The sequence below is a fragment of the Lissotriton vulgaris genome, chromosome 1_1 (assembly GCF_964263255.1).
Source record: "Lissotriton vulgaris chromosome 1_1, aLisVul1.2, whole genome shotgun sequence".
Classification (NCBI taxonomy): domain Eukaryota; kingdom Metazoa; phylum Chordata; class Amphibia; order Caudata; family Salamandridae; genus Lissotriton; species Lissotriton vulgaris.
Window position 1 is genome coordinate 555,873,111 of NC_141685.1, and position 27,150 is coordinate 555,900,260.

Here is a 27,150-nt window from a genome sequence, read left to right on the forward strand (position 1 = left end):
TCGCATCCATCCTCAAGAAACCAGGGGCAGATCCGGCGGCTTTGTGTAATTTTCGCCCAATACCTTTGCTCCCTTTTTTGGGTAAACTTTTGGAGTCTCATGTTTCCAGCTGCTCTTTCATAGAAAGCTCACAGTTCCTGGATCAACATCAGGCGGGTTTTAGACCCCAGCATTCCACCGAATCTGTGATCATGGCAGTCCATAACGAACTTAGAAAGGGTGCTGATCAAAATATCTCCCAGGCCCTGGTGCTCCTTGACTTGTCGGCGGCGTTCGACACCGTTGATCATTCCATCCTTCTTAAACGGGTCGAGAACGCCGGCATCAGGGGCACCCCGCTCAAGTGGCTTGCCTCATTTCTACAAGATCGTAAGCAAGCGGTTCGTCTTGGCCCTTTCCTGTCTGAAGCCAAGGGCCTTACCTGTGGGGTCCCTCAGGGCTCTTCCCACTCCCCGTTATTATTTAATCTTTATATTTTTCCCCTCATTTCCAAGCTGCGGGAAAGATCAGTGGTCATCTTCAATTATGCAGATGACCTCCTGCTTATTTTTAACATTGATCCCTCTCCCGCTTCCATTGAGAACTTTCAGTCGACTATGACGTATATCAGCAGTTGGATGAATGCGAACCAGCTCAAGCTAAACCCGGATAAGACCGAGCTGGTTCTCACTGGACCCCCGGGCAATCCCTGGAACTCTAACTTCTGGCCGCATTCGCTGGGCAATGCTCCCTGCCCGGTGAACTCGGTTAAGAGCCTTGGTGTCACCATCAGTAAGGATCTGTCCATGAGACCTCAAATTAAATCTGTGATGTTGGCGTGCTTTTTTCATCTACGCCGCATCAGAAAGATCAGCAGATTCCTTACTTATGAAGCCCTGGTCCAAGCTACGCTGGGTCTGGTGATTTCCTGTGTCGACTATGTGAACTCATTGTATATTGGTATTCCTCTCTACCAGTCCCATCAACTTCAACTCATCCAAAACGAAGCAGCCAGATTGATCTTCCGGCAACCTAGGACTAGCTCTATTAAACCTCTCTTGAGGAGTCTGCACTGGCTTCCTGTAATCCAGCGCAGCCTCTTCAAGGTGGGCTGCTTGACTCACCAGGCCCTCTCTCATCAAGGCCCGGCCTTTATTGCCTCTCGCCTTCATCGCTACATTCCTTCCCGAGTCCTTCGCTCTTCTGGTTCTAATCTGTTGTCTGTCTGTCCTTTCAAGCGTAAAAGGCTTGGGGGACTAAGATTCGCTTTCCAAGCACCTCCGTTTTGGAACACCCTTCCTCCTGATCTCCGCCTTTTCCCTTCGGATCATTTATTTAGGAGAGCGCTGAAGACTTGGTTGTTTTCCCAAGCCTTTGATTAATTAAGGTCACCTCATTGCAGTCCTGTCATTTGCCTGTCCTAAAGCGCCAAGAAGCCGTTGGTGAACGTGCGCTGTATAAATTTATTTTTCATATCATATCATATCTTAGAAGAAAAATCTAACTTTTGAGTGGAAATTTTGCAACCCTCCACAGTGTCTGCGGAGACATGGCTTCATTTTAATGAAGTGTTCCTACACCACTTAATAGCTAAAGTTAAGAAACCCTTTTCATGCCCAGAAATCCATAGACCGATCATTACATGCCATAAATTAGTACAGGATGACCTAAGCTATTTTTTGTACTTACCAGTTATCTGGTGTTTCAAATGTCTTACTCAAAACAGAACTCAAATGCCTTCTAAGGCCTCTCCAGACGGAGCCGAAGAAACTTGATACATATGGTCACAAAGTTTTTGCCTTTGGCAGCTTGGATCTACACACCGCTAATTGAGCCTGCGTTTTGGACCGCTTTGTCAATGTTTTATAGAAACTGGCGAAACTCGGTATCATTCAGCAAGAACACATGAAGAAGAAATATTTCCAGACCTTGTGAGTGATTATCGGAAACCATCTAAATAGATACTGAAACATGCCTTTGAGTCTTTGGGGATGTGCAGTCCCATCAACATCAGGAGATGTATCACTACATTTGGGGAAGGGCTGGATCAATAAGGTATCTGCAGTAGATTCACTACCCTCATTCCTCTGTAATCTCTGCCACCTCTGATCCCCCCCTGCTTGCAATGTTCACTCCGTCCATCATCCCCTTTGGTTTTGCTTTGTTCCCCCTCTCATCACCATCTTCCTGCGGGGAGGTGGGTCTCCCGTTTTGTCTTTAGGGGTATTTTCAGGAGATCACGACGATCGCTGGGTCATCCAGCTGATTCTGTGGGGCCATGACCTTCCCTTTATATCCTCCCCACCAGATAACACCCCTTCTTCAGATTGTGCTTGCAGACGTATGCCCCAGTCTTCAAAAGAGGTGCCTCCTGTACTACAATAAGAGGCCACAGAAGTGGTGCCTCTGGAAGAGAGTGGAACTGGACCGTATTCCCTTTACTTTCAAGTGTCCAAGAAGACCGAGGCCTCAGTCCTGTACCTATTAAAAATTCTGTCCCTAAGCCATGTTCTATTGGCCTTTATCTGAGGAGATTGGATGGTGTTCAGGGCGTCTGTTTTCATGTGCCAGTCCTTCGCAACCAACAGACCTTACTTAAGTTTCACGGTTGGATCGCAACACTTTCAGTTTGTGGTCCTTGCACATATGTATGCTTTTTCTACTGAAATGTATGCACTGCATACACTACACAAACTGTTATAAAGTCATTTTCATTCCGACGAGGACCCTTATGCCCCAGTCTCCTACCTTAGCACAACCATCCACTTCCATGGATTATCATTTCAAATGATGCTTTAACTCACCTGAATCCTGTTTATATTTGTATATAGGAAACAATAACAAACCTATTTTTGTAATCAAAGGACCTGATGATGCATGCAGGGCTAGTGTAATCAGGTAGTTCTTTGGAAGGTCTTTGAAAATGCATTTGTAAACTATCATAAAGGTGTGTTTCCTCTGCTCACATCTGCAGAAATAAATGCGTTGCCCTCTTTACATAGGTTACAAGGGTGTTTAGTGACAGTTTATTTTGCATACTGAACTCATGTCTTGGTCTTTTTTTTTTTTAGGATGATATGCAAATATTTGGCACCATCAGGTTGGAGTTCCTTGTAAAATGTGAAAACAGTATTATTAGAATGCGCTCATTTATTACTGCTTTGTGTGTAGTCTCTGCGTCTCGTTGTTTGATTCTGCCAAGCCGTCAATGAGGTGGAAACTTTGTACCTCCACCCACCCAGCTCCATTATAGCCCACATGTTCTACCACACATCAAACGAAAGGGGACCTCTGAGCTCCACTATTTCACATCACTTGTCATTAAACTGGCCACCGTTTATTTATTTATTTATTTTTAAAATTTGTAAAGCCCAGCGTATGCCCGTGGGCGTCTGGGTGCTGTGACTCATTAGTGCCTCAGGGTGATAAGCGTGCAGTTTAATAGGTAATAAAGAGAGAACAGAGCTATTGGTCAAACAGCCAGGTCTTCAAACATTCAAAACATTTCTGCTGATAAGAATGTATCTTTACTACAGTGCTGGTAAACATGGTGTGCACACTTTACTGATTTATCTGCTGAGTTTACTCTGCCTCTCAAGTAATCTGGGTAGCGTTTTCAGGTACCATTATAGCCCGTTGGCCCCTGGTTATTTTAATTTATCAATGACTGACTTCCAGAAATGCCATAAAATCTTTATTTAAGCTTGATAAAACCGCAGGGGAATTAAGGTTTGTATTGCTAATCTACATCTGCACTGTGTTTTCTATGCATGACATACAAATCTTTGTGTTTGTTTCAAAAACTACCCATTTCGGTCTCCAAAACTTTTTTTGTGCTTTGGTCACATAAAGGAGATAGTCTGGCAGTTAAATTGCTAGGATTACCACTTCATGATGCTACTTAGATCTTATCAGTCTGATTCAGTTCCGTACCATAGACAGGTCAAACCTGAAATGTGGAGTTTTACTTCACGAGGAGCTATTTCATGCCCTGAAGAAGTCCATGGGTGATTGTTTCCCGTGACGAAACACGTTTCGGCTCTGTTTTTCTGGCTACATTTGAATGACTCTAATGGACATTATATGAAGATTGACTATGTGATGGAATTTTGACGCTTGGGAAGAGAAAAAAAATAAATAAACTTAACTGATTTAATGAATATACAAAATGAAAAGAATTTGAATTTTCTTTTTCTCTTAAGAACTGTTATTTGCTTCATTGTGCTCGGGGACAGTTTTTGTTTTGCTACCAACCAAACGATCATTTATTCCAAACAATCATGAGCATGTTTCTTTATAAAAGCGTTGTACAATGGCGCAGTGAGTGTAAGTGAAAAGCATGCTTGGTGCTCTCTCATCTGTGATATACACACGTGACAATAATGATCAAAAGTGTGTACCTACAAACCAGTATAGCATGGCCGTTCCCGGCTAATCAACAATATAGATAAGGGTCTGTGATCATCATCAGGACTCTAGCTATAAAAGAGCCTGAGAATCTTGATGATAATTGAGCTTATATCTAGAGCCCTGATTATCCAGTTCTCTCTGTAGGGATCTAAACTTCATCTGAAATTGCGATCCCTTATGTATATTATTGATTAGCTAACAGGCTGTGCTATTTTGTTTTTAGAAACAACAAATATCATAGAGAATCCAAAACAATGCTTTCAGAGGTATATGTTAAAGTAGCGAGCAGCGTCCAACATATCAGAATCAATAAAGTATCAGAAGGGGGGGGAAATCTCCCACGACACCCATCCCAGACCACAAAACAGAGTGCCTAGCTTCAAGGAAAACCAAGCACACCATCTGCAATTCCCAGTTCTAGGTTACCAGCCTCTTCTGTCTCAGGCCCCAAGTCATAATAATGCAAGGAGGGAGCCCATTTGTTTCTCAATTTCTGGGACCTACCCTGCTTTTATATGTGACACGTTCAGAAGCCATGTACTTGTCCATACCTGACTAACATTCATGCAGAGTGGGGCCCTCCTGCACTCCCTAGTATTGTGCCATATCCCTGTTCACCACAATCAAACCCAGATTACAGGACAGGAGATGATTCCTCAGAACGTCAATCTCCCTCTGTATCCCCAGGAGGATATATTTTGAGTCAAGTCGGACATCAACCTCTAGGATAGCATGGAGTTTGTCGACCTTTAGATACGCACTTATGATCACTATTGTCACGTGTGTATCACCGATGAGCGAGCACAAAGCACAGTTTACACTCACCCACTGCGCCTTTATACAATGCTTTAAAAAAAAACAAATATTCTTGATTATTGTTTGGAATAAATTACCATTTGGTTGATAGCTTTGTTGCAGTCTTATGTCTAGGAGCCATTGTTGTGCATTACAGTGTTTACCCAAGGTCCCTGATGTCTCTAGGGTTCCCTTGCAGAGAAACCTACACCACTTAAGGGCAACCCATACTTTATATCAGTTTTCTTTGATAAATTTGCTGAGGAATTGTCAGCTGTCAAACTATCTAGCTCTTTTAAAGATTCCAAGAATTGTGCATGAATCATTGAGTCAATTTAGAGTGTTATTCTAAAACTTCTAAATCCTTCCTGCTGTTAACTTAAACCACTTCCAAAGATGCAGTTAAGCAACACTTTATTCATATGGATTTTACCTGATCCATATACAAACTGGGAGCCAGATCTAATTCTGAAAGTAATTGGTGCAGACAAACGGAGGCTAGTTTAGCACGTGTTGTCTGCACCTATTAAAGTTAATGGCCCTTTCCAATTAGTGCTGTATGTTCATTTTGAACTCAAAGATTGTGTTTCATAAGCATGTTCTGTCAGTCATAATTGGAAGATTGTTGATAGATTGAGCTTGAGTAAATGTACGACTCACGCTTCAAACAGTGGGACTCGGTATTAGTTACTTTTTACTTTATAGAAAGCACATGCTTTTGTGCTTGGGGCAATTAAATGAATTCCTAATGCCGTTTTTTTTATTGTTTAGTCTTACCTAGAAAATTATTGAGTTATAGATGCATATTTATACACCATTCTTACTAATAACTTTTAATTTTGCCTAATATTTGAGAAGGAAAACACACCTGCCAGTCAAAATATTGAGATGCTAGACATGTGCGCATGTAGATATTTGGACCTCCCAACACGCTCATGTTCTAAGCTAGCATTTTATCCTTCATAGAGAGAATACCTGGTTAAAACATGAGGCTGATGATCAGTGGGTTCCAAGATGTAGCCCAGGGAATACCTCACTCCTTAGTCCATACCTTCTAGGTGTGGCAGCTGCAAATAGCAGTATTGTTATTGGAACATTCCTTCATACATGGCCACTGCCTCGGAGCTTAACTTGCTCACAATATATGCTGGAAAAGAATGTACATTTTATTTCTCAGTTGACCGTTAATATGTCCAGTAGCACAGGACTAAAATCTATAGGAATGTGATTGCAGGTGCATCTATTGAGTGGAGGATTTGGCCACATTTTTGCTTCAGAAATGTATTCCTTGTGTAGTTCACAAGCAATGTGCAAATCCACTCTTGGATCCCTTACTACTTATTCCCTCGTGAGAAACCAGCACTGTTACTGGCCATCTAAGAGGCAGAACTCTGAAATTCCCTGTTCTGTGGTGAGTGGGTGACCTCCATGTTTGCTGTAGAAAGTAGTGGATGCTACCCTCATCTACTGTGAATAAACAGGTGAGCAACCCAATATACCCTTGAGGTCTCGGGCAAAGTTAATACAAAGAGAGTTGGCCAGCAAGGGGTTTTGTTGATTAACTAATTTACAGCACCATAGGGACCTGTATTATATCATAGTACCCGGGTCTGGAATAAATCAATGGCTGTTTTTGGATTTGTTGATTTCTTAAAAAGAGTCCAGTAAAATCAGAACAACACAGTGTTACCACACTAACACCATATATACATTAAGTAGAAAATTGTAAGTAAAAAAGCTTTAAGTGAAAAAACGGAAAGACCAGGATTTTGTGTTATTAGAGTATTATTATTCAAATCAGGCAGGGTACATACATAGATATTATTTAGATATTCAAGGTATTGGTAGTATCATCCTTAAACATATCTAAACATTAAGTCCAAACTGCTCAAACATAAATACAATGATTTCAACTCAAAAATCAGAAGAAAATCAAAGGAAGGTAAATACACAAAATATGCAGAGATGGACTGAAGTAGTCGACGTTTCGGTCTTTTTGAAGATTTCACAAGACCATCATCAGGACAGTAAGGTTGTATATACAAATGATGACCCTTTAGATTTCTTGAGTGTACGTCTATGAGTATTTAAGACGATCGCAACACTTTGAATCGTGGCGTTGGTTCAGGGCAGATACTGATTCTCAAGTGCCCAAATGTCACTCTTAATTTACATATAATTGTTTTCTGAGATTTCCAACAGTGAATCCAGAATGGGTCGTTTTCCCAGCACACATGTAAATTTCTAATTAGAGTTATACGACGTGGCCGCATCCGAGAAAGCTTCTGGCAGGTCCGGCAAGGCTACTGGCAACCTTCCAGTATGTTGACACTCATTGCGAAGGAGTAAGAGAATTGTCTTGACTCCTGCTGTTGCAGCATTGGGCGAAGATTTCAGCAGCCCTTCTCCTCCTGCACTACTGTATCGCCTTACGCATCCAGCACACCCACACTATTGCTGAATAACTACTTGCTGTATTTTCCCAGCTAAATGTTCTGCAGAATGTGCTGTCCTATACTGAACTGGTAATGCCATTTTACATTAATAGTTATAGGGCACGTTCAGCCCAGGCTGTTTAGCCAAATTAATGTTGCGAATGAATAACTCGTGCTGCTGCGGTAATCTATGCTCTTGAAACATATGCATGTTTTGTTTGATGCACAAAGTATTTTAAAGTAAATATAATGTTTAAATAAGTGCTGCTTATTTTCCACTGCTCCTTTTGTGATATAAAATATACATTCGAATTGTTGAAGTAAAACCTGTCATGAGGTAACTGTTTTCTCTTTCTTTTTAGAGTAAATGTATTTAACATGATGACCGACAACATGGAGGAAGTGAAAATAAATGCTACGATTACTGGTGCTAAACAAAGCGTTCTAGATAACAACGATTTCAACCCTGTTGAGCCACATAGCATGCTACCTAGCAACCCTGAAGCAAGTCAAACATCATTTCACAAAGACCATACCATAACTCTGCTTGAAGAATTACCAAGGGACAAATCTGAGAAAGCCTTAAGCGAAATCCCATCTACTCTATTTATACATGCTGGTGCTCCCACTGTGTCAAGTGAAAACCTCGCCTTACCTAAAGGAACTGTTAATGGACCAGTTTCACACTCTGCTTCACCAACTTCGAGCGTGAATGCAGAAAGTGTTTCATTAACTACTGGACAATCCTCTGGTCAGCACACAGATTCACCTGAACTCTTCCAGCCTGCGTCAGATCAGCCACAAATATCAAATCAAGTATTATTTTCTTTACCAGATGTACCAAATACAGACATCCAGTCCCATTCCATAAACAAACTGCCTACCTCTGATTCATTTTCTAGTTGTGAGAACGATCTGGGTGATAGTTTGAATGCAGGTAGTTCACTTAAACCTAAAAAAATATTGAGCCAGGATACCAAAGTGGAGCTTGTAAAAGAGGAAGGGGAGAAAGCAGACAAGTCACCAACAAGGTTTCCTCAGGCATCAGCCACTTCCATTTCTACAAATTATGGTTCACATCAAGATCCCCAAGAAGAGGTTATGCAACTTCCTATGAATGACGAAGCAACTGATAAGCCTCCAATTCAGTGTGCAGTAAGGACAGAAAAACGGAGGAAGAGAAAAATGGATGTTAGCAAAATTACTCGTTATTTTCCCGAGGAATCCTATAATGATTTAAATGATAGTCCAGAGAAACTGCAATTGATGGATGTTGAGAGTTCAAATGTGAGTGATGAACAACAGATGGATGTGCTGCAAAACTACTCATTAAGCAAACTAAAATCTGAACCAATATTTGATGAGTCTGGAGAATGTTATCCAGATGAAATGGTAGATGCTTTTGACGACTACATGTTCAGTCCTGTTAATTTTATTGATGATGCATCGCTTATTCATGCTAATGATTTTCCTTTAAATACTTTTAATGAAAGTGACCATCCCTTTTATGTTTCTGCTAGCAGTGGTGACCGAGATCCCGCTTTTTACCCATGCACCAAATGCAATGTGAATTTTCGAGAAAAAAAACATCTGCACAGGCACATGATGTATCATTTGGAAGGTAATAGTCACTTTCGACATCTAAATATTCCACGACCTTATGCGTGCAAGGAATGTGGAAGGACATTTCGAGATCGTAATTCTCTTCTCAAACATATGGTTATTCATCAAGAAAGAAGGCAAAAATTGATGGAAGAAATTCGAGAACTAAAAGAGCTACAGGACGAAGGGAGGGGTGCAAGATTTCAGTGCCCACAGTGTGTGTTCGGTACTAATTGTCCTAAAACATTTGTTCAGCATGCAAAAACCCATGAGAAGGACAAACAGTACTACTGCTGTGAGGAATGCAACTTCATGGCAATTACAGAAAATGAGCTTGGGTATCATCGAAGCATTGTCCATGGAACACCTCTAAATTGTCCAGTGCTCAGCAATGAATTGTCCCAAAGAAAAGCTCAAAAAAACCTTTTAGAAAAGTCAACGTTTTTGCTACCGTCAAAAACGACTCCTGCATTTATATGCAGGCTTTGTCCTTTTACTACTTCTGCAAGAAGTATTTTAAAGAAACACATGGAATACCTGCATCCTGCATCAAGTATTGATCAATATAACAATCATGGGTTTCTGGAGAACAGAGAAAGTGACATAACCAGCGAACTCTTAGATTTCGAGAACCAGACTAAGCAGTTTATGAAACAGACTGCATTTCCAAAGAATTCTGTTTTAAAACAAGATCTCAAAAGACCATTTGGAACAGCTTCCCAACTCAGCAGTTATACAAAATTGCACAAAATGCAAAACAAATTCTTCCAAAAAACTAGGAAGGACACTGCGCAGGAAGATCTATACTTTCCACAGACTTCTCCAAATAAATCACTTTTAATAAAAAATGACCAAAAACCTAGGTATTTTAATCAAAATGCAAAGCAAAAATCTGATTTCAGATTGAGCAATACCTACTTGCATAAACGAGAACAGCATGGTATGACTAAAAGCCCAAGTCACCTATATGATTTGAAATTTAAAAAAGAGGAGGGGAGGCCTGTAAATTCTGTACATTTATTTCCCTCACAGGGTAATAAGCAAAATAATGGTATTCTAGATTCTTATAATATTAATGCAAAAAAGACAGATTTTTCTAAAGATCGACGTGTATCTATTCAGAATATCAAGAATATTAAAAGAGAAAATCTAGATACTGAAGAAGAGTTAGACAGTTATAAAGATTTTCTCAATGACATGACAGTTGTTGTACTACAAAAAGTTGACCCATCAGGAAAAAAGGATAATTATGACACAGAGGATGAAATTTCGTGGGATAATGTGGAACTATCTGATTATGCTTCTAAGGCTACTGAGGATGAAACCTACAAAAATAGTGCATCAAATGCAAATTTGCTTCCTCGGTTTAAAACAAAATTGAAAGATCAGCACGCTGATCATGAAACCAACATAAGCTCTCAGAATAAAGATGATTTTTATTTTGAGTATTATGATGATGTTGCGGAAGACAGATTTTTGCATGAATTACAGGAGGGTGAACAATTGGAAAATGCAGAAGCTGCATTATCAAACCATAACTCAATTTTTGATTGGTCAGATTTGTCTTTAGAAAAAAAGAATTGTCCTTATTGTCCTGCAATTTTTGAAACCGGCGTTGGATTATCCAACCATGTTCGTGGACACCTGCACAGAGCGGGATTAACTTATGAAGCTCGTCATGTAGTGTCTCCAGAGCAGATAGCGACAAATGACAAAATGCAGATTTTTAGAAGAATTGGAACACCCATCAAACGAATTAGAAAAGGTATGTTTGATAAAACTAATCAATTACATAATATTGTTTTTTTCCAAAAAGATAAATAAATTGGTGGTTTTAATCCATGTTTGTGACTAGCAAGCAGGAATCAAGGTAGTTGATTTGAAAGGAGTAGTTTTTATGGAGTAAATATATGTGCATATGCTGGCACCATAATCCATATTGCCCCTTTGGAGTTGCTTATTCAACTATTGTGTAAATAAATACAGAAAACGTTTTCCTATGACACTTCCAGTCCTTCTAAAACATCACTTTTCTGTTCTAAACATTTAAGCTCCCAGTTTTCATCTTCACTAGAGAATTCGTATTGTTTATTTCTCAAGTACAATTTTTTTTAATTTAATTTGTTTATTTCTTGACTTGTTATGGAGTGGCGGTCCTTGTTTTCTCAACCATGCAAACACTTAACATGTTGACCCCCCCCCCCCCCCCCCCCCCAATTATCAAGCTTTATTTCATGCCCCCATGTTCAAAACCAGACTAGACCACCCGTGAAAAATGTGTGTTTGGTCTTCAATGATGCCCCGTGATATTTTGAATGTCTACAGGTGCTCTCTTAACCAGACTCCACTTTGCCTTATCTTCTAAAACATAGGGTTTGCTAGAGGCAAATGCTTATTTTAATTCTCCTTTGCAACCTGAGGAGGGCCAACAAACTTTGTAGAGTTTGCTGTTGTTAAATTTGACCAATGTTTGGCTCTAAAATCACTAGAATGTACTGGCTCACTATTTTAAGCCCCCTCCACTGTTTCCTTTCTCCTGTATGCCAACTTCTCCTCTGCCTCCATCCTGCCATACGGACACCCTTCCTTCCTGTAAGGAGTCCTCAAAATTCTATCTCTGATTCTAAGAAGATGGGCAAAATGCAAACTCAGTCATAGCAACATAATCATGTGAATGATGGCTTTAATAGCCCTGTCTTTCTTTTTCATCTCATTATATTTTGGACTTCAATTTAGATTTCACATTATAATTGCATGTTTGAATAGCCAATAGTCCTATATCCAAATGTATAAAGTTCATTGCTTTCTTTCACATGTGGTCATGACCTAATTTTTTGCTTCAGTGAAACTGCCAATAAATATGCATTCAGCAAAATGCTACCATTTGTGTTCAGTGCTACGAAGCAACAACTCCTCTGGCTAGTAGCCTCTAGGCTGTAGGAAGATGGCCACACACCAAGAACACAACATCAATGCCTATTCGGTGTATATGATGGCAATAATAGCCCCTTCACTTTCCCTGTTCTCCCTCGTGGATTTTGTATTTGATAAGCTTCATCACATTGTCATGCCTGATTGCTTTGGACATTGCAGTTCATCCAGTGGGCAATACTATTTTGTTGGTGTGTTGTTGCAACACCGGTTTTATTATTGTTCTAGAATATGACTGGGGTAATTTACAATATCCACAGCAGTCATGTTCAGCAGCTAAATATCTGGAAAATCCATCTGCACCCCACCTTCAAAACGACCAATTACCTAATAAACGCCCTGCTCATGAGCATGTTGAATCAGTCAGAATCGTACAACATGTTTGCTTCCTTCGGCACTCCTCATTTTTCTCCCTCTACACAAAATACATATGCATGATCTTCCAACTTTTCCCTGTTGATTCCAAGCCAACATGTCAGCCAAGCATGGGGGTACTGTCTATAACACTAACATAATTTAAGTTCACTACTCTCCTGTCCGCCCACCTCAAAATATATTTCCGATGAGAAGCACTGATGCCAAATTGCTGACTATTTAAAAATGATTTCCTTGAAGTTTTGATGGATCCCCCTACACCACTTGGTACATTCTTTTAACTAGTGTTTCAGTGTGTACAGTAAAGTCCGATAACCCCCAGTAAAAAGATAGATAACTGTTTTGTGAATGCAGTCAATCAGAAAATAGAAATGCCCTCAAAGATGGGTTGGTGCACACCTAATCTGCTTTGTGCACACCTGTCTGCTGTTAGATGGAACCAGTCAATCCGCCCCTTGCTATTTCTTGATGACTGCAGCACTAGTAATCGGTCTACACAGATTTCTAGAGCATTTTGCTTGGGTGTAAACTATATTCTCCAGTACTGGATCTATCATAGATTCACATGCTTGACTCATTCCCTGTCATCGAATTGGAAGTGCCACGGTATAATTACAAGCAGTAATGTGTTATACATATGCCAAACAGACTGTAAAGCCACATATTTAGTAAACAATTCACATTGTTTAAAAAGAACTACACTTCAGGCTAAACCACTCTCCCCTGGGCCCGCCATACTTCAGAATTCCAACTGCACATCATCTGATGGGAGTCTCCTTGTGCTCTGTTCAGTTTTCTTCAGAAAAAAGTTTCAGCTTAAAACTTTTAATCCTATAGCAACTGATATAGGGATAAATCTTTCTCTCAAACTCTGACAAAAGATTGTGACAGACCACTATGTCAGATATGTCAAATAAAGAGCCTTTTCAGGCTTTGTGGGTCCTGTGCGAAGAAGAGACTATATACTGCCTTTATCCTTAACAAAAAGTGAACGACTGCAAAATATATTGCACTTTCTATTCAAAGACTTTGAAAGACAGAGAAGGTGTGCTGCTGCTGTGACTTCAAAAGCTCAAGAACAAGGACGCACCCCTATCTGATGAGGAAAGTGAAACTACCTTAGAGTCCTCCAAAAGATCTCACAAGAGAGTGAGAGAGAGATCAGAGAGTCACTTTTCAAGCCATCAAAGAACTGTGGAACGTCCTAGAAAGGTTCCGAAAAGAGTATTCTCAGACTATCTGAAGAGTTAAGCGCATCTTCAAGGCACACCAAAAAGGAGGATTTCTCAAAACCAAGATCTGAGCCTATGACTCCATCAAGTAAAGTTTTGAATATGTTTTTAAAAAAATGCTGACGGAAGGTTCGACGAGTAACTCATTAAAAACATGAAAGCCCTCAACTTATTTCGCATCAACCTCATTACAAAAACTGGTTTCTCCAAGAACACGGTCAACATCTCCGTGGACGGCAGTAGCTATGACAGTGACATTGTCCACAATGATGTTGATGATCTTAGCGACGTAGACTTTGACTTCTTCAACCACATCCACCTCGCTGGCGATCAACCTAACAAGTAAGAAATTGGAGACATTGTCAACGATGTAAAAAAGGGAACCGTATTCCTAGTACCTGAACATACTTCGCCTAGTAAAGTCTCACATTTACCACTAACTCACCTCCTAGATATGGTGGAGTCTAATGATGAGGATGATTATCCATTTCACCATGCATTCATCCCAACTAACCTCCACGTTAAGTAACAGGATGGTGATTATGTGCAATGTGAATTATTTACCCTCAGGACACTCAGGAGGGAAGAAAAACATCCCGGCCTCTATATTTTCACAGATAGGAACCTTTTGACCAGGATCGTGCATATCGTGAAGAGATGATGCAAGTTCCTAAATTACTGGTTAGTAACCTAAGATGTATAGCCTGCAGATTACCACAAATGGTTTCCTGGTCCTACCAAGCCTTCACAACCAAAGCAGCCTTCAATGCCAAATTCTCCAGAGGTTCAGCCATCAACATTTAAAAATTCTCATGAGGTCACCTGCCCAAAATGTCAACACTGCAAGTAAAGGCTATACCACCTTACAAATTGCAAGATGGCAGAAAAGAAAGAGAGGTCCAGGATGACCAAGGCAAGGGATCAGAATGCGGAGACTAGCTTCCATTTCTTCACAACCTGCTCCTACTCCATCTGACTGTCCACCAGACCACATAGGAGGGTTTCATGCTCTGCTGGAAAGGGCTTCCAAAAGATTTTATTTTCCCTTTCCAGTTCATCAAACTAACTGTTTTCTTTATGACTTCAGGGAACCTTCGCAAAAGTAAATGAAAGCGATTCCCATAATAGGCTGCATATGGAAAGAGGGAATTAAAGTAATGATAATCCCAGAGATTGTGTCTTCAATTATTCCTCATCTAGACAAAAATAAAGCCCCATACAACTCTCTAACTTGTCTTATTGGTGATCTAAAGGTGATTCCACAGTCCGGGAAGCAGCCCAACTCCTCCTCATCGGGAAGGTAGACGTCTCGATAATATAAGCAAGAGGTTTTCTACTATAGCATCAGCCACAGTGGGAGCAGCTAATGCTTTAGCCATTCTTGGACTCTCCAACCAACAAATGTGGTCAGACATCAACACATTTCTTAAATTCTTGTCAGAACATAAGCAGGCAAAAGGCAAGAAAATTCTCATGAAAGGAGAAAAAGAATCTTCAGAATTGAATGACTGTGCCTTAAACATTGCATCTACAAGCTTTAGACATCTAGCAGAAACAGATGTTCTCCGTAGACGGGGATGGCTAAAATAGACATCTTTTAGACCTGAGGTTCAAAGCAAAATTCTTTAAATGCCTTATGATGGAGAGGCACTCTTCGCGAAAGACATCAATTACACGCTTCAGACAATTAAAGCGGATACTGACACTGCTAGGTCGCTGGGTATTCTACAGCAAAGGTATCTGCCCTTTTTAGGTATCTGAGGTAGAGGACAATTGTTCTAAAGAGGAAAATCAGTTTCAACAACGGCAGTATACATATCAACATCAATATTGTCCCCTCCCTCCGCTTTTTACACAAAGCAAGAACCTTAAGTTACAGATTCAAATAGAAGACAATGATATCACTCAGGTGCTCGTCAAAATCTGTTGAAACAACAGACAGTAGGAGGACAGATAACCAATTACTATTCAAATTGTACTCTTAATACAACAGACCTTTGGGTTTTAGACCTAGTACGCGTTGGTCACACTTTGGAATTCATACAAAACACTCCTCCGCAGAGACAACCACCCGCTTATCTTTGTCTACTACAATTGGAAATCATCACAATGTTGAGCAAATGGGCTATAGAAAAAGTTAAATTTTCTCAGCGAAATTTAGGTTTCTATTCCTATGATTGATATTACCGTTCTTTCCTGATAAGTAAAAAAGTCTGGAGAATGGAGACCTATATTTGAACTCTGAGAATTTAAAAATTACCCTCAAAAGTCTGTCTTTTTAATATGGTCATCTTGCAGCAGATCTTACAGCTCCTTACTCACTGAGATTATATGACAAAAATAGATGTCCAGGATGCCTATTTTCATATCCCCATACATCCAAAACGTCGAAAGTTCCTCAGCCATTAGCAGTTCTTCACTTTGGACTGAAATCTGCCCCCCCGAATCTTCACAAAATGCCTAGCTCCAGCGGCAGCCTGTTTGAGAGAAAAGGGTCATCAAGTACTTTCTTACCTGGACGACTGGCTGATAAAGGCTCAGTCTTCTCGAGACGCAAAAATGACAACAGAAGCCTGCTTACAAATATTCAGCAAGTTGGGCCTCACCTTAAACACTTAAACACTCTGAAGACTTCCCTCTAGCCATCACAACATATTACGTTTCTGGGAGCGGATCTAGACATCATAAAAGGCAAAGCAAACCCATCAGTAGATAGACTCCGCACACTGATATCCTTGATTCCTCTCTGCCGCTTTGGATGAGGAATCTGTTGCAAGAGTTTGACCAACAGTGGCTTCAAATGGAATGTTCCGTTGCCGAAACTATACGTAGCACCACCAAAATTAAATATCTTCTCCCATGGTAGATGCAAGAATTAAATTTATCAACAGGACTTGCGTTCTTAGCATTAATACCACAATTTGTTTTAACAGACTCTTCCCTAGAGGTACTTACTGCAAAGAAAACAGAGCAGTGTAGATTATACCGATCGGCTGGACTGATTGATTTATGTCCTTAAAGAATAATAAAAGAACTTCAACATGAACGCGTGACTGCTTGTGATGTAATTAATATGATCTGAATGGAACATGAACTGAATTTGTAATGATAGGATTAAACACTATTTGTATTGTTTTTCGTAATATCCTATAGATAGGATTCATACATTGTTAACACAAGCACTCCTAGTTTAGTTTGTTTCTGAATCTTCCCTAAAGGGTAGAAGAGCTCATTTGCAGGAGCGGACAGCACTACATCAATGCACTACATTAGCAAGGGGAACAAGATGTTGCCCCCTTATCTCAAATAGGCCAAAGCATTTGGGAATGAACATTGAAGCATCAAATTCAATTGAGAGTAGAAGATGTTCCCAGAAAACACAATCAGTGAGCAGATACCTTAAGCAGCATGACAAGTTCTTGTTACGAATGGGAGCTCAACTAAAATGTTCTCACAAAGTCTTTTCAAGATGGGGAAAGCCAAATGTCGGCCTCTTTGCTACAGCTCAGAACCAGAAGGGTCAATTCTTTGCAAGTTGGCACCACCAACCACAATCATGGGGGAATTCCATTTTTTCAATAGCATGGATGGGAATGTTTGCCTACACTTTCCCTCCAATACCTTTAATTACTAAAGTCTTTCACAAGATAGAGAGAACCATGCAATATAAGTTTGATGACCCCAAGATGGCCCAAACAATACTGGTTCACCAAGCTACTTCTCCTATCAGAGGTGAAAGATTGGAAATTAACACTAGTCCCCACTCTTCGTTCAATGAACAACAATGAGGTGCTTCTTCCAGACTCAAAACCCTTGAACTTGTCGGCTTGGCTCCTGAATTCAATGTACTCTCACATCTAAACATTCCGCAGGACCGTAGACAAACTATAGCTAAGGCCAGAGCGGACTCAGCTAATGTAATCTATCCATTCAATTGGAAACTTTTTTGTTATGGTGCATCCATTTACCGCGCAACCTCCGGAGATACTACCATATCTATCAGAATCTGGCCTGTCTCACACTTCGATTAAGGTCCATTTGGCAACCATATCTACAAACCGTTCTTCTTCGTGGTCACATAGAATTCAAAAGGAATTCTTAAAACTACTTTTCAGGGTTCATCCCCCTTTAAAGAACCCTCCAGTTCCTTGCCAGCTTAATACAGTACTTTTACAGCTTCTGAAGAGTCCTTTCGAGCCTGTTCATAATGCTGACCTCAAATATTTTTTATGGAAGTTAGTGTTGCTCCTGGTACTCACTTCGGCCAGAAGAGTAAATGAGACCCAAGCTTTCACCATCTAAGAGCCTTTGCTGTTTAGGGACAATCTTGTAATTCTAAGACAAATCCTCATTTATCCCTAAGGTACCGTCACAATTCAATCTGAATGAACTAGTAGTATTACAAATCTTCTGCCAAAACCCCAAGGACATAGCGGAGAGAACACTACATACTTTAGATGTTAAATCATGCATACAATTCTATATCGACAGAACCTGTTCCTTCAGGAGTATAGACCAGTTATTAATAACATATGGCAACCCTCGTGATAGCCTTTCCGGCACAAAAGAAAGCACAGCTTGCTGGATTTCATCAGCCATATTCTTGTGCCATAATAAATCAGGAAGACCTTTGTTTGCTTCAGTGAGTGCACATTCGACCAGGAGTATGTCTACGTCGATGATTGTTTTTTGCTGGTGTGTCTATACAATACATCTCTAGAGTATCAATTTGTAAAAATAGGTTCGAGGCATGTGGGCTGCTGAATTCATATCTGTGCATAGTCCGCCACCTAGTGTTGGGTCCGGATGATTGCACATTGTTGTCCTGGAAGAGTCTTCGAAGTATCACGAGATAGGTGGCTCCTCCCCTGGACTACAGTGCGCATGGGCATCGCCTCCATCCCCAGATTGTTTTTTTCCGCCATAGGGTTCGGATGTGTTTTCGGTTCCCTCCATCGGAACCGATAGTTGTTCGATTTTACTTGAGACCAAAAGGTCTTTAGGCTGGGCGTCGGTATAGTTGCGTTCGGGTTTTCTTACTGACTCTCAGCTCCGATCTCCTACTGCCCTTCCACGTGCTTCGACGCGGACGGGCCTACACTACAACCTTTGCTATGGAGCGGACTCCATTCAAGAAGTGTCCGCTGTGTCACTCAAAATATTCGCACCTCGACGTGCACCCCGTGTGCAACACATGCTTGTCACCGGATCACCGTGAAGACACCTGCATGGCGTGTTCAAAGTTTAGGAGTAAGAAAACTTTGAAGATTCGCCGGGCTAATCGACTCCAGGCACAGTTGTCGGCTTCGGCGCCCCCACCTGATGACATCTTTCAGGAATCGGTCGAGGAAGAGGACGACGTACAAGGGTCGGACTCTGGCCCCGCGTCCGAGGAAGAGACCTGCGACGCGGATGAGGAGGCCTACGACGAGGTCTCCGGTGAGGTAGGGGACGATTTGTGCCACGATGGGAGATAGCTCAGAGGAAGAGCATCCCCAACCAGACTCCGGGGTTACTCCCCGTCATACGGCCCAGGTCGAGGGATCGCCTTCGGGCCTTACCCAAGATCTAACTATGAGTCCTACGTCCCCGCCTCCGGGCCCGGTCACGGACATTTCTAACAAGAAACCGAAAGTGAAGCCAACTGGTCTCGCACCCTCGGATGCGAAACCGAAACCGAAAGTGGCGTTGGTGAAGAAGGTTCTGGAGGCGTCAACTTCCACGAAACCCAAAATGGCCGACTTGAAGAGCCACGCCAAAATGGCCGACCACAAGAGCCGCGCCAAAATGGCCGACCCGAAGCCCTCTGGGTCGGCGCCGAAGGTGAAGGCACCCGACGCGGCTGCGTCGGCACCGAGAGGGGTCGCGGACCCGAAAACGACTTCGAAGAAGCGTCACGCCGACGGTGCGCCAGGCCATGGGGTGTCGGCACCGAAGAAGAGGCCTACCGGCGACCGGGCTCTCGGAGACGAAGAGTCGCTCGCGACGGTTCAGCCCTCGGCATCCCTTACAAAGAAGGTGGGAGAATCCTTAAAGCGGATCCAACAGTCCACTGTTGTGCCCAGCCAGGACACTGTAGTGCCTAGGCCCACGCCGAAGCCTGCCAAGGAACAAACGCCCATTCGTTTTACCCTTCCTCCCAAGTCGGCGCCGAAGGCCTTCGCGCCTAAGCAGAGCGGACACTCTCAGGAAGTATTGACGCCGAAGGCTGCCTTGGTGGTGTCGAAGCTTCGGCTACAGCCGCTCGCGGTGGAGGAACGTCGTGAGGTGACCATCTACGCCAACACCGAAAAATTGTCGCTCCTCAAACGAAAGATTACGTCGGAGCCGGCGTTGGAACCTTTTAGGATTCCACTTAAGAACAAAAGGTACTCTGCGGACTCTTCGGCTCTGATGGAACCGCTGTCTCCACAAGCCCTGGAACACTCGCCGGCCCATTCCCCCGTGCCTGATGTGGACGAGGAAGAGGACGAGTACAACTATCCTGCATACTCGGATCCGGAAGAGGAGCATGTGCCCTGGACAGCAGGAGGCGACACAGACGACCCGCAGTCGGGCCAGGACACTCAACTTTTCGCCGCAAAAACGTCCCCGACAGAGGACTCGGCGGCGTTTAATGCATTAATAGAGAGAGCTGCAGCGAACCATGACGTCGAACTGCACTCAGACCCCGTGGATGCGGACTTCTTAGTCGACACCTTCTCGGTAGCCGAAAAACAAGTCAAGACACTACCGATGCTTAAAGGGGTGCTGAAGCATGCACAGGAGGTATTCAAGGAGCCCACCCGGGCGCGGGTGGTCAATCCTCGCATCGACAGGAAATATAAAGCGGCGCCCACGGATCCCACGTATATTAAGGGACACTTGCCATTGGACTCCCTGGTGGTGTCCAACGCTCGAAAGAGGGCGAATTCGCAGACTACTGGTGATGCTCCTCCCCCAGACAAAGAGTCCAAGATCTTTGAGGCATCAGGCAAACGCATTGCTGCACAGGCAGCGAACATCTGGAGGATCTCTAACACTCAAGCCCTGCTTGCACGTTATGATAGGGCCCATTATGACACATTAGAGGCCATCCTGCAACACTTGCCTGACCAATACAAGGAGGCGGGGGAGATGCTCATTCAGGAGGGTAAACTCATTACAAATGCATCCATCAAATGTGCCCTAGATGTGGCAGACACTGCCTCCAGGGCAATCAATACAAGCGTGTTACTTAGACGCCATGCCTGGCTTCGAATTTCTGGGTTCAAACCCGACATACAAACCACAATACTGGGTCAAACAGTTAATCCTGACCATCTGTTCGGCCCTGAGGTGGATGCCTCCCTAGAAAAAATGAAAAAAGATACCGAAACTGCCAAGTCTATGGGGGCTTTACAAAGTCAGCAGTTTCGGGGTGGTTCCTTTCGCCGCTCCAATTCAAGAGGCGCCTCGAGAGGCCAGGCATCCCAGTCCACGCAATACTACAAGGGTAACACCCAGTTATAACAACAACAAGGGCAGGGGTGGCTACAGAGGCAATAATATCAAAGGCAGGGGACGTGGAAACAATGCCTCCAGGTCCACCACCTCCAACAAGCAGTGACGTCTTGTCACTTCCCCCCGATCACACGACACCTGTCGGGGGGAGACTCCAGCAGTTCCTGCCGGCGTGGAGGTCCATCACCACGGACAGGTGGGTGAGGTCTCTTATCCAGTACGGGTACTGTCTAGAACTTACGTCCATTCCACCGGACATACCGCCAAGAAGCCGTGCTATGTCCGACGAGCACTTGACCTTGTTGCAGCAAGAAGTACTGGTCATGCTGCAAAAAGGGGCGATAGAGCTCGTTCCATTGCAAGAACGGGGAACAGGGGTTTACTCCCTGTATTTTCTGATCCCCAAAAAGGACGGATCACTCAGGCCGATCCTGGACCTCAGGCCCCTGAACTGGTACATCAACTCGGAGCACTTCCATATGCTCACATTGCAGCAGGTGCTTCCCCTGCTTCAACGGGGGGACTTCCTAGCAACGCTGGATCTGAAGGATGCCTATTTCCATATTCCCCTGCATCCTTCCCACAGAAAGTATCTCAGATTCACGATCTTAGACCAGCATTACCAGTTCAGAGTCCTGCCGTTCGGGGTCACCACGGCACCGAGAGTTTTTACCAAATGCCTAGCGACTGTGGCGGCGCATCTCCGTCGCCAGCACGTCCATGTCTTTCCATACCTAGACGACTGGCTTATTCAGGCAAAGACGGAACAGCAGTGCGTAGACCACATGTCACGCACCATTCACCTCCTGCACGATCTGGGATTCTCTCTGAACTACCCAAAGTCCCATCTCCAGCCCGCCCACGTGCGACAGTATCTGGGCGCGACAATCGACACTCTGGCAGCCACTGCGCAGCCGAGTTCAGTGAGAATCGCCAGTATCCAGGCGCTGATCCAACGATTCAGACCCCAACACTCGCTTCCAGCGAGGGTGTTCATGCAGTTGATAGGCATGATGGCCTCCTGCATCCCCATTGTCCCGCACGCGAGACTACATATGCGTCCGCTTCAGGAGTGCCTGGCACGTCAGTGGACTCAGGCTCATGGGCAACTGACAGACCTAGTGTTGGTGAGCGGTCGGGCGTACAACTCTCTGCATTGGTGGAATCCACAAAACCTTTGCAAGGGCCGACCATTCCAAGAGCCTGTCCCACAGATCATCCTGACAACGGACGCCTCTCTCCAGGGATGGGGAGCGCATGTACTCCATTACACGGTGCAGGGACTATGGACACTTCAGCAAAGGAAGATGCACATCAATGTGTTGGAACTGATGGCAATCTTCATGGCCTTAAAGGCGTTCAAAGTACATCTGTGCAACAAGGTCGTGTTGATCCGGACGGACAACATGACGGCCATGTACTACATCCAGAAGCAGGGAGGAACACACTCTCCACAGCTGTCTCATCTGGCTCAGAGCATGTGGAAGTGGGCCATTCAGAGGAACATCTTCCTCATGGCAGAACATCTCCCAGGCAAGGACAACCAAATGGCGGATCTGCTCAGCAGACACAGCCATCAGATGCACGAGTGGGAGTTACATCCATCAGTACTCCAACCGTACTTCCAAAGGTGGGGTCATCCAGAGATCGACCTGTTCGCCACAATGGAGAACGCAAAATGCCAAAGCTTCGCCGCCAGATTCCCACACCCCCAATCACAGGGCAATGCGATGTGGATGAACTGGTCAGGCAGATTTGCGTACGCTTTTCCCCCAGCACCTCTAATACCGCTGGTGGCACGCAAGCTCAGGCAACACTCGATGACTCTCATCCTGGTTGCTCCAACGTGGGCACGCCAACCATGGTACACCACGTTTCTGGAACTCTCCGTGGTACCGCATCAAAGGCTTCATCTCACTCCCAGCCTTCTGACGCAGAGCCATGGCGACATTCAGCACCCAGATCCGCAACAACTCAACCTGGCGATCTGGCTCCTGAAGTCCTAGAGTTTGGCTACCTCAATCTTCCTCCCGATTGCATGGACATCATTCGGGAGGCGAGAAAGCCCACTACTAGAGCTTGTTATGCGGCTAAATGGAAGAGGTTTGTCGTCTACTGCGTGGAGCACAGCATTGACCCGCTAGACGCGTCCATTCAAAACATCATATGTTACCTCTTTCACCTGTATCGGTGTAATCTAGCTTACTCTTCCATCCGCATTCACCTGTCGGCTATGGCAGCATACCTCCAAAATAGGCAACACCTGTCACTCTTTAAGGTCCCTGCTATCAAGGCTTTTCTGGAAGGACTCAAAAGAGTCATTCCACCAAGGACTCCACCAGCTCCGGAATGGAACCTCAATGTGGTTCTTACAAGGCTGATGGGTCCTCCCTTTGAGCCACTACACTCTTGCGAGCTGCAGTTTTTGACCTGGAAGGTTGCGTTCTTGGTAGCAATCACATCGCTACGGAGGGTTAGCGAACTGCAGGCGCTCACCATCCAAGAACCTTTCTTCCAGGTACATGCCAACAGGGTGGTGCTCCGCACTAACCCTAAGTTCTTACCCAAAGTGGTCTCGCAGTTTCACATAAACCAAACTATTGAATTGCCGGTGTTCTTCCAAAACCCAGAGACGCTGGCGGAGCGGATGCTCCACACCCTTGATGTGAAGAGGGCCTTGATGTATTATGTGGACAGGACAAAGGATTTCCGCAAAACCAAACAACTTTTTGTTGCTTTTGCCACACAACACAAGGGAAATGCAATCTCCAAAGCAGGAATAGCTAGATGGATAGTAAAGTGCATTCAGATCTGCTACGCTAAAGCTAAGCGCACTCTCACTATCCCACCGAGGGCCCACTCCACTAGGAAGTTGGGGGCCTCTATGGCGTTCTTAGGTAACATTCCCTTAGAAGACATCTGTAGAGCAGCCACATGGTCTACCACTCATACTTTCACTAAGCACTACTGTGTAGACGTGCATTCAAAACAACAGGCAGCTGTTGGTCAGGCTGTTCTAAAAACGCTTTTTCAGACTGCTGCAGCTGGCACGGGCGGCCGCCGCTAATGGGGGGACTGCTATGTATTCTATGCACAGATATGAATTCAGCAGCCCACATGCCTCGAACTGCAAATGCTACTTACCAGTATGCATCTGTTCTTGGCATGTAGGGCTGCTGACATTCATATCGCCCACCCTCCTCCCCGGCGCCTGTAGCAGCTGCAGTATGTATTCATATACACACATATGCTCATAGCATGGTCATCACTCACTTCTGCACTCCATCTCTGCCTATGGCTAAAAACAATCTGGGGATGGAGGCGATGCCCATGCGCACTGTAGTCCAGGGGAGGAGCCACCTATCTCGTGATACTTCGAAGACTCTTCCAGGACAACAATGTGCAATCATCCGGACCCAACACTAGGTGGCGGACTATGCACAGATATGAATGTCAGCAGCCCTACATGCCAAGAACAGATGCATACTGGTAAGTAGCATTTGCAATACACATTCACCCAGCCTTAGTGTTTAGATTCCTCAGTGCAAAATGAAGCAGCTGTGGGCCAAGCAGTCTTAAAGAACCTGTTCAAGTAATGTGAGCTACTTAGAAAATGTACATTATTTTATATCTACCCGCCATCCACTGTTCAATTTATCTAGAAATATTGGTTTATTTCTTATCAACTGCTTACTATTCTGATTCAAACATGTGAATCTGTGAATGATCCAATACTGGAGAAGGGAAAACGTTACTTACCTGTAACTGTAGTTCTCCAGTATTGGCATTTTTCAATATATTCATATGAAATCCGCCCTCCTCCCCCAACTAGCTCACCATTCATTCCTAGTTAGTTATTATAATCACTTGTCCTTGAAAATATTTAGTATAGTAGTTGTTAACAGAATGCTGTGGGATGATTGACTGATATTTAGTTCTTTTTAAACAATGTGAGTTAGTTACTACACATGTTGCTTTACAGCCTGTTTGACATTACTGCTTTGTAATTATACCATGGGACTCCCACTTTGACGACTGGAAATGATCCAAGCATGTGAATCTATGACTGATGCCAATAATAGATCACTACAGTTGCAGGTAAGCAACTTTTTCCATACCTTTGAATGCAGCAAATCATTTTCTCTCTGTGCCAGTTAAGAAAGTTAGAGCCTGTGGTATCACTCACACAACTCGTTATGATAGCTTTCAAAGCCGTTCTAAAACACACATTGAGCTGTTAAATATATCAACAATATATATTTCAGTTCTCTAAGGAAAAAACAGGCATTTTCTTTATCACAGACTTTTGTCTTACATTTTATAGTCCCACATTCTTGAACTCTAGTCTAATTTAAATATCTTAAATTTTACTGTACAACCAGGAATAGTGGCACATATTTATCCTCAGTTCTTAACCTCTTTAAGTGCTGAGGTTCCTTTCCATCTTCCTTTTTTTAATATTTGAGAGTTAGTTTGTGCTTAAGCTTTCATAACTTTTGTTTCCTCAAAAGAAACCTAAATCAACCTTGTGTAATTTTTCTAAAAGTAGTCTTAAGTTTTTGACTTTGCTTCAATGGAATGACCTAAATAGCCAAAATATGGGTATTATTTTGGGGTGAAAAATCCACTTTTCCCCACTAAGATTGGCATCCACAAAGGTTTTGGTGGGTTATGCTCCCTCTCTTACCATCTGTCAGAAGTAGACTAAGTTGTTGAAAAAAATCTGTTTTTGATTGTCAATATTTACTATTTTTATGGTTTCTACCTACTTGGAGTTTGTGGTGCAAACTATTAATGTAACTGCCATTGGTAAACCTGTAAAACTATATATTTATGAAAAGCAGGCAACATATGGGCTAGGCAAGGGATCATTTGTGTAGATTGTTTTTGTTCCCTCAAAGAAACGAAAGTCAAGACCTAATGAAAGTATGAAGGAAAAATAGAAATTTGTGACTATGTAAAATTTGTGAGCAGGTGGCTGATCTACCCAGGTAATATACGTTTACATCTGTAATACTATTCCCATCGCAGGTATATGTAGTGTGTGTTGGTTGTCCAAAAATTTGCAGGACCCAGAGCCATAAACTGAGCTGCAGCTTATAATGATTTTTCATTATGTACCGATCATGCAGCAAATCTTATGTGGTGAAATCTAATGATTGAAAAATAGGTATGATGGGAAATGATGCATTTTTTAACATTACCCAAGATTCTGCGTTTAGGGAAAGTGCCTATTTGTTCAACTGAATGTGGATTTACCCATAATATGGGGGGGATTTCAGAGGGCATTTTGCAAAATGTATTCTTTCTTGCACACTGGCATCCATTTGGAAGTCAAAAAATGGAGAGACATTCAATTGATATTAGCACGTGTTCAACTACTATGTTTCCACACTTCCCATGATAAAAGTAGTATCCCAGTTGTGTAGGTGGACCTTCACCTGCAACAGGAAAGGCCTCATAATGCAGCATAAAACCGCTGATTCCCCCTTTAAACTTCACTCATCTGGATGGGAGTTGCTGTGGTATTTGGTCCTGGAGTCTCCCAGCATACAGGGAAAACTACCAACCACAGACTTTTGTTTAACCCTTTCGATGCTCATGACGAGCTCAGCTCGTCATGATGCACAGTTGAGCTGTGCTGATGACGAGCTGAGCACGTCATGACACCAGCAAAATGGCAATTTCCAGCACAGGGGGGGGGAAACGCCTAGCAGCCAAGGTGTTAAAACTAGACACTCAGTCAAGTCCAGGATGGTGTGACTTCTGTAGATCCCACTACGATCGTCATTCCATTCGCCCATACCACAGTTGTCATAAAAATGGTACCCCCCCTGCACCCCCCCTTTTCTCCCTTCCTGTGGAAGCTGAAATACTGTGTGGTGCCCCAGGATGAGATCCAATGCCAA

General features: G+C 43.2%; 1 protein-coding gene across 10 annotated transcripts in view; it reads left to right on the forward strand.

The window, feature by feature from the left end:
• The window catches only part of ZNF644 (zinc finger protein 644), a 714,013-nt gene that overhangs the window by 375,860 nt on the left and 311,003 nt on the right, over nt 1-27,150 (forward strand). For all 10 annotated transcript variants that reach the window (XM_086953948.1, XM_086953944.1, XM_086953952.1 and 7 more), the window contains one exon: nt 7,982-10,986. In XM_086953948.1, the coding sequence (XP_086810074.1) occupies nt 7,998-10,986 (2,989 nt within the window). In that variant the 5' untranslated portion in view covers nt 7,982-7,997. The remainder of the gene's footprint in view (nt 1-7,981; nt 10,987-27,150) is intronic.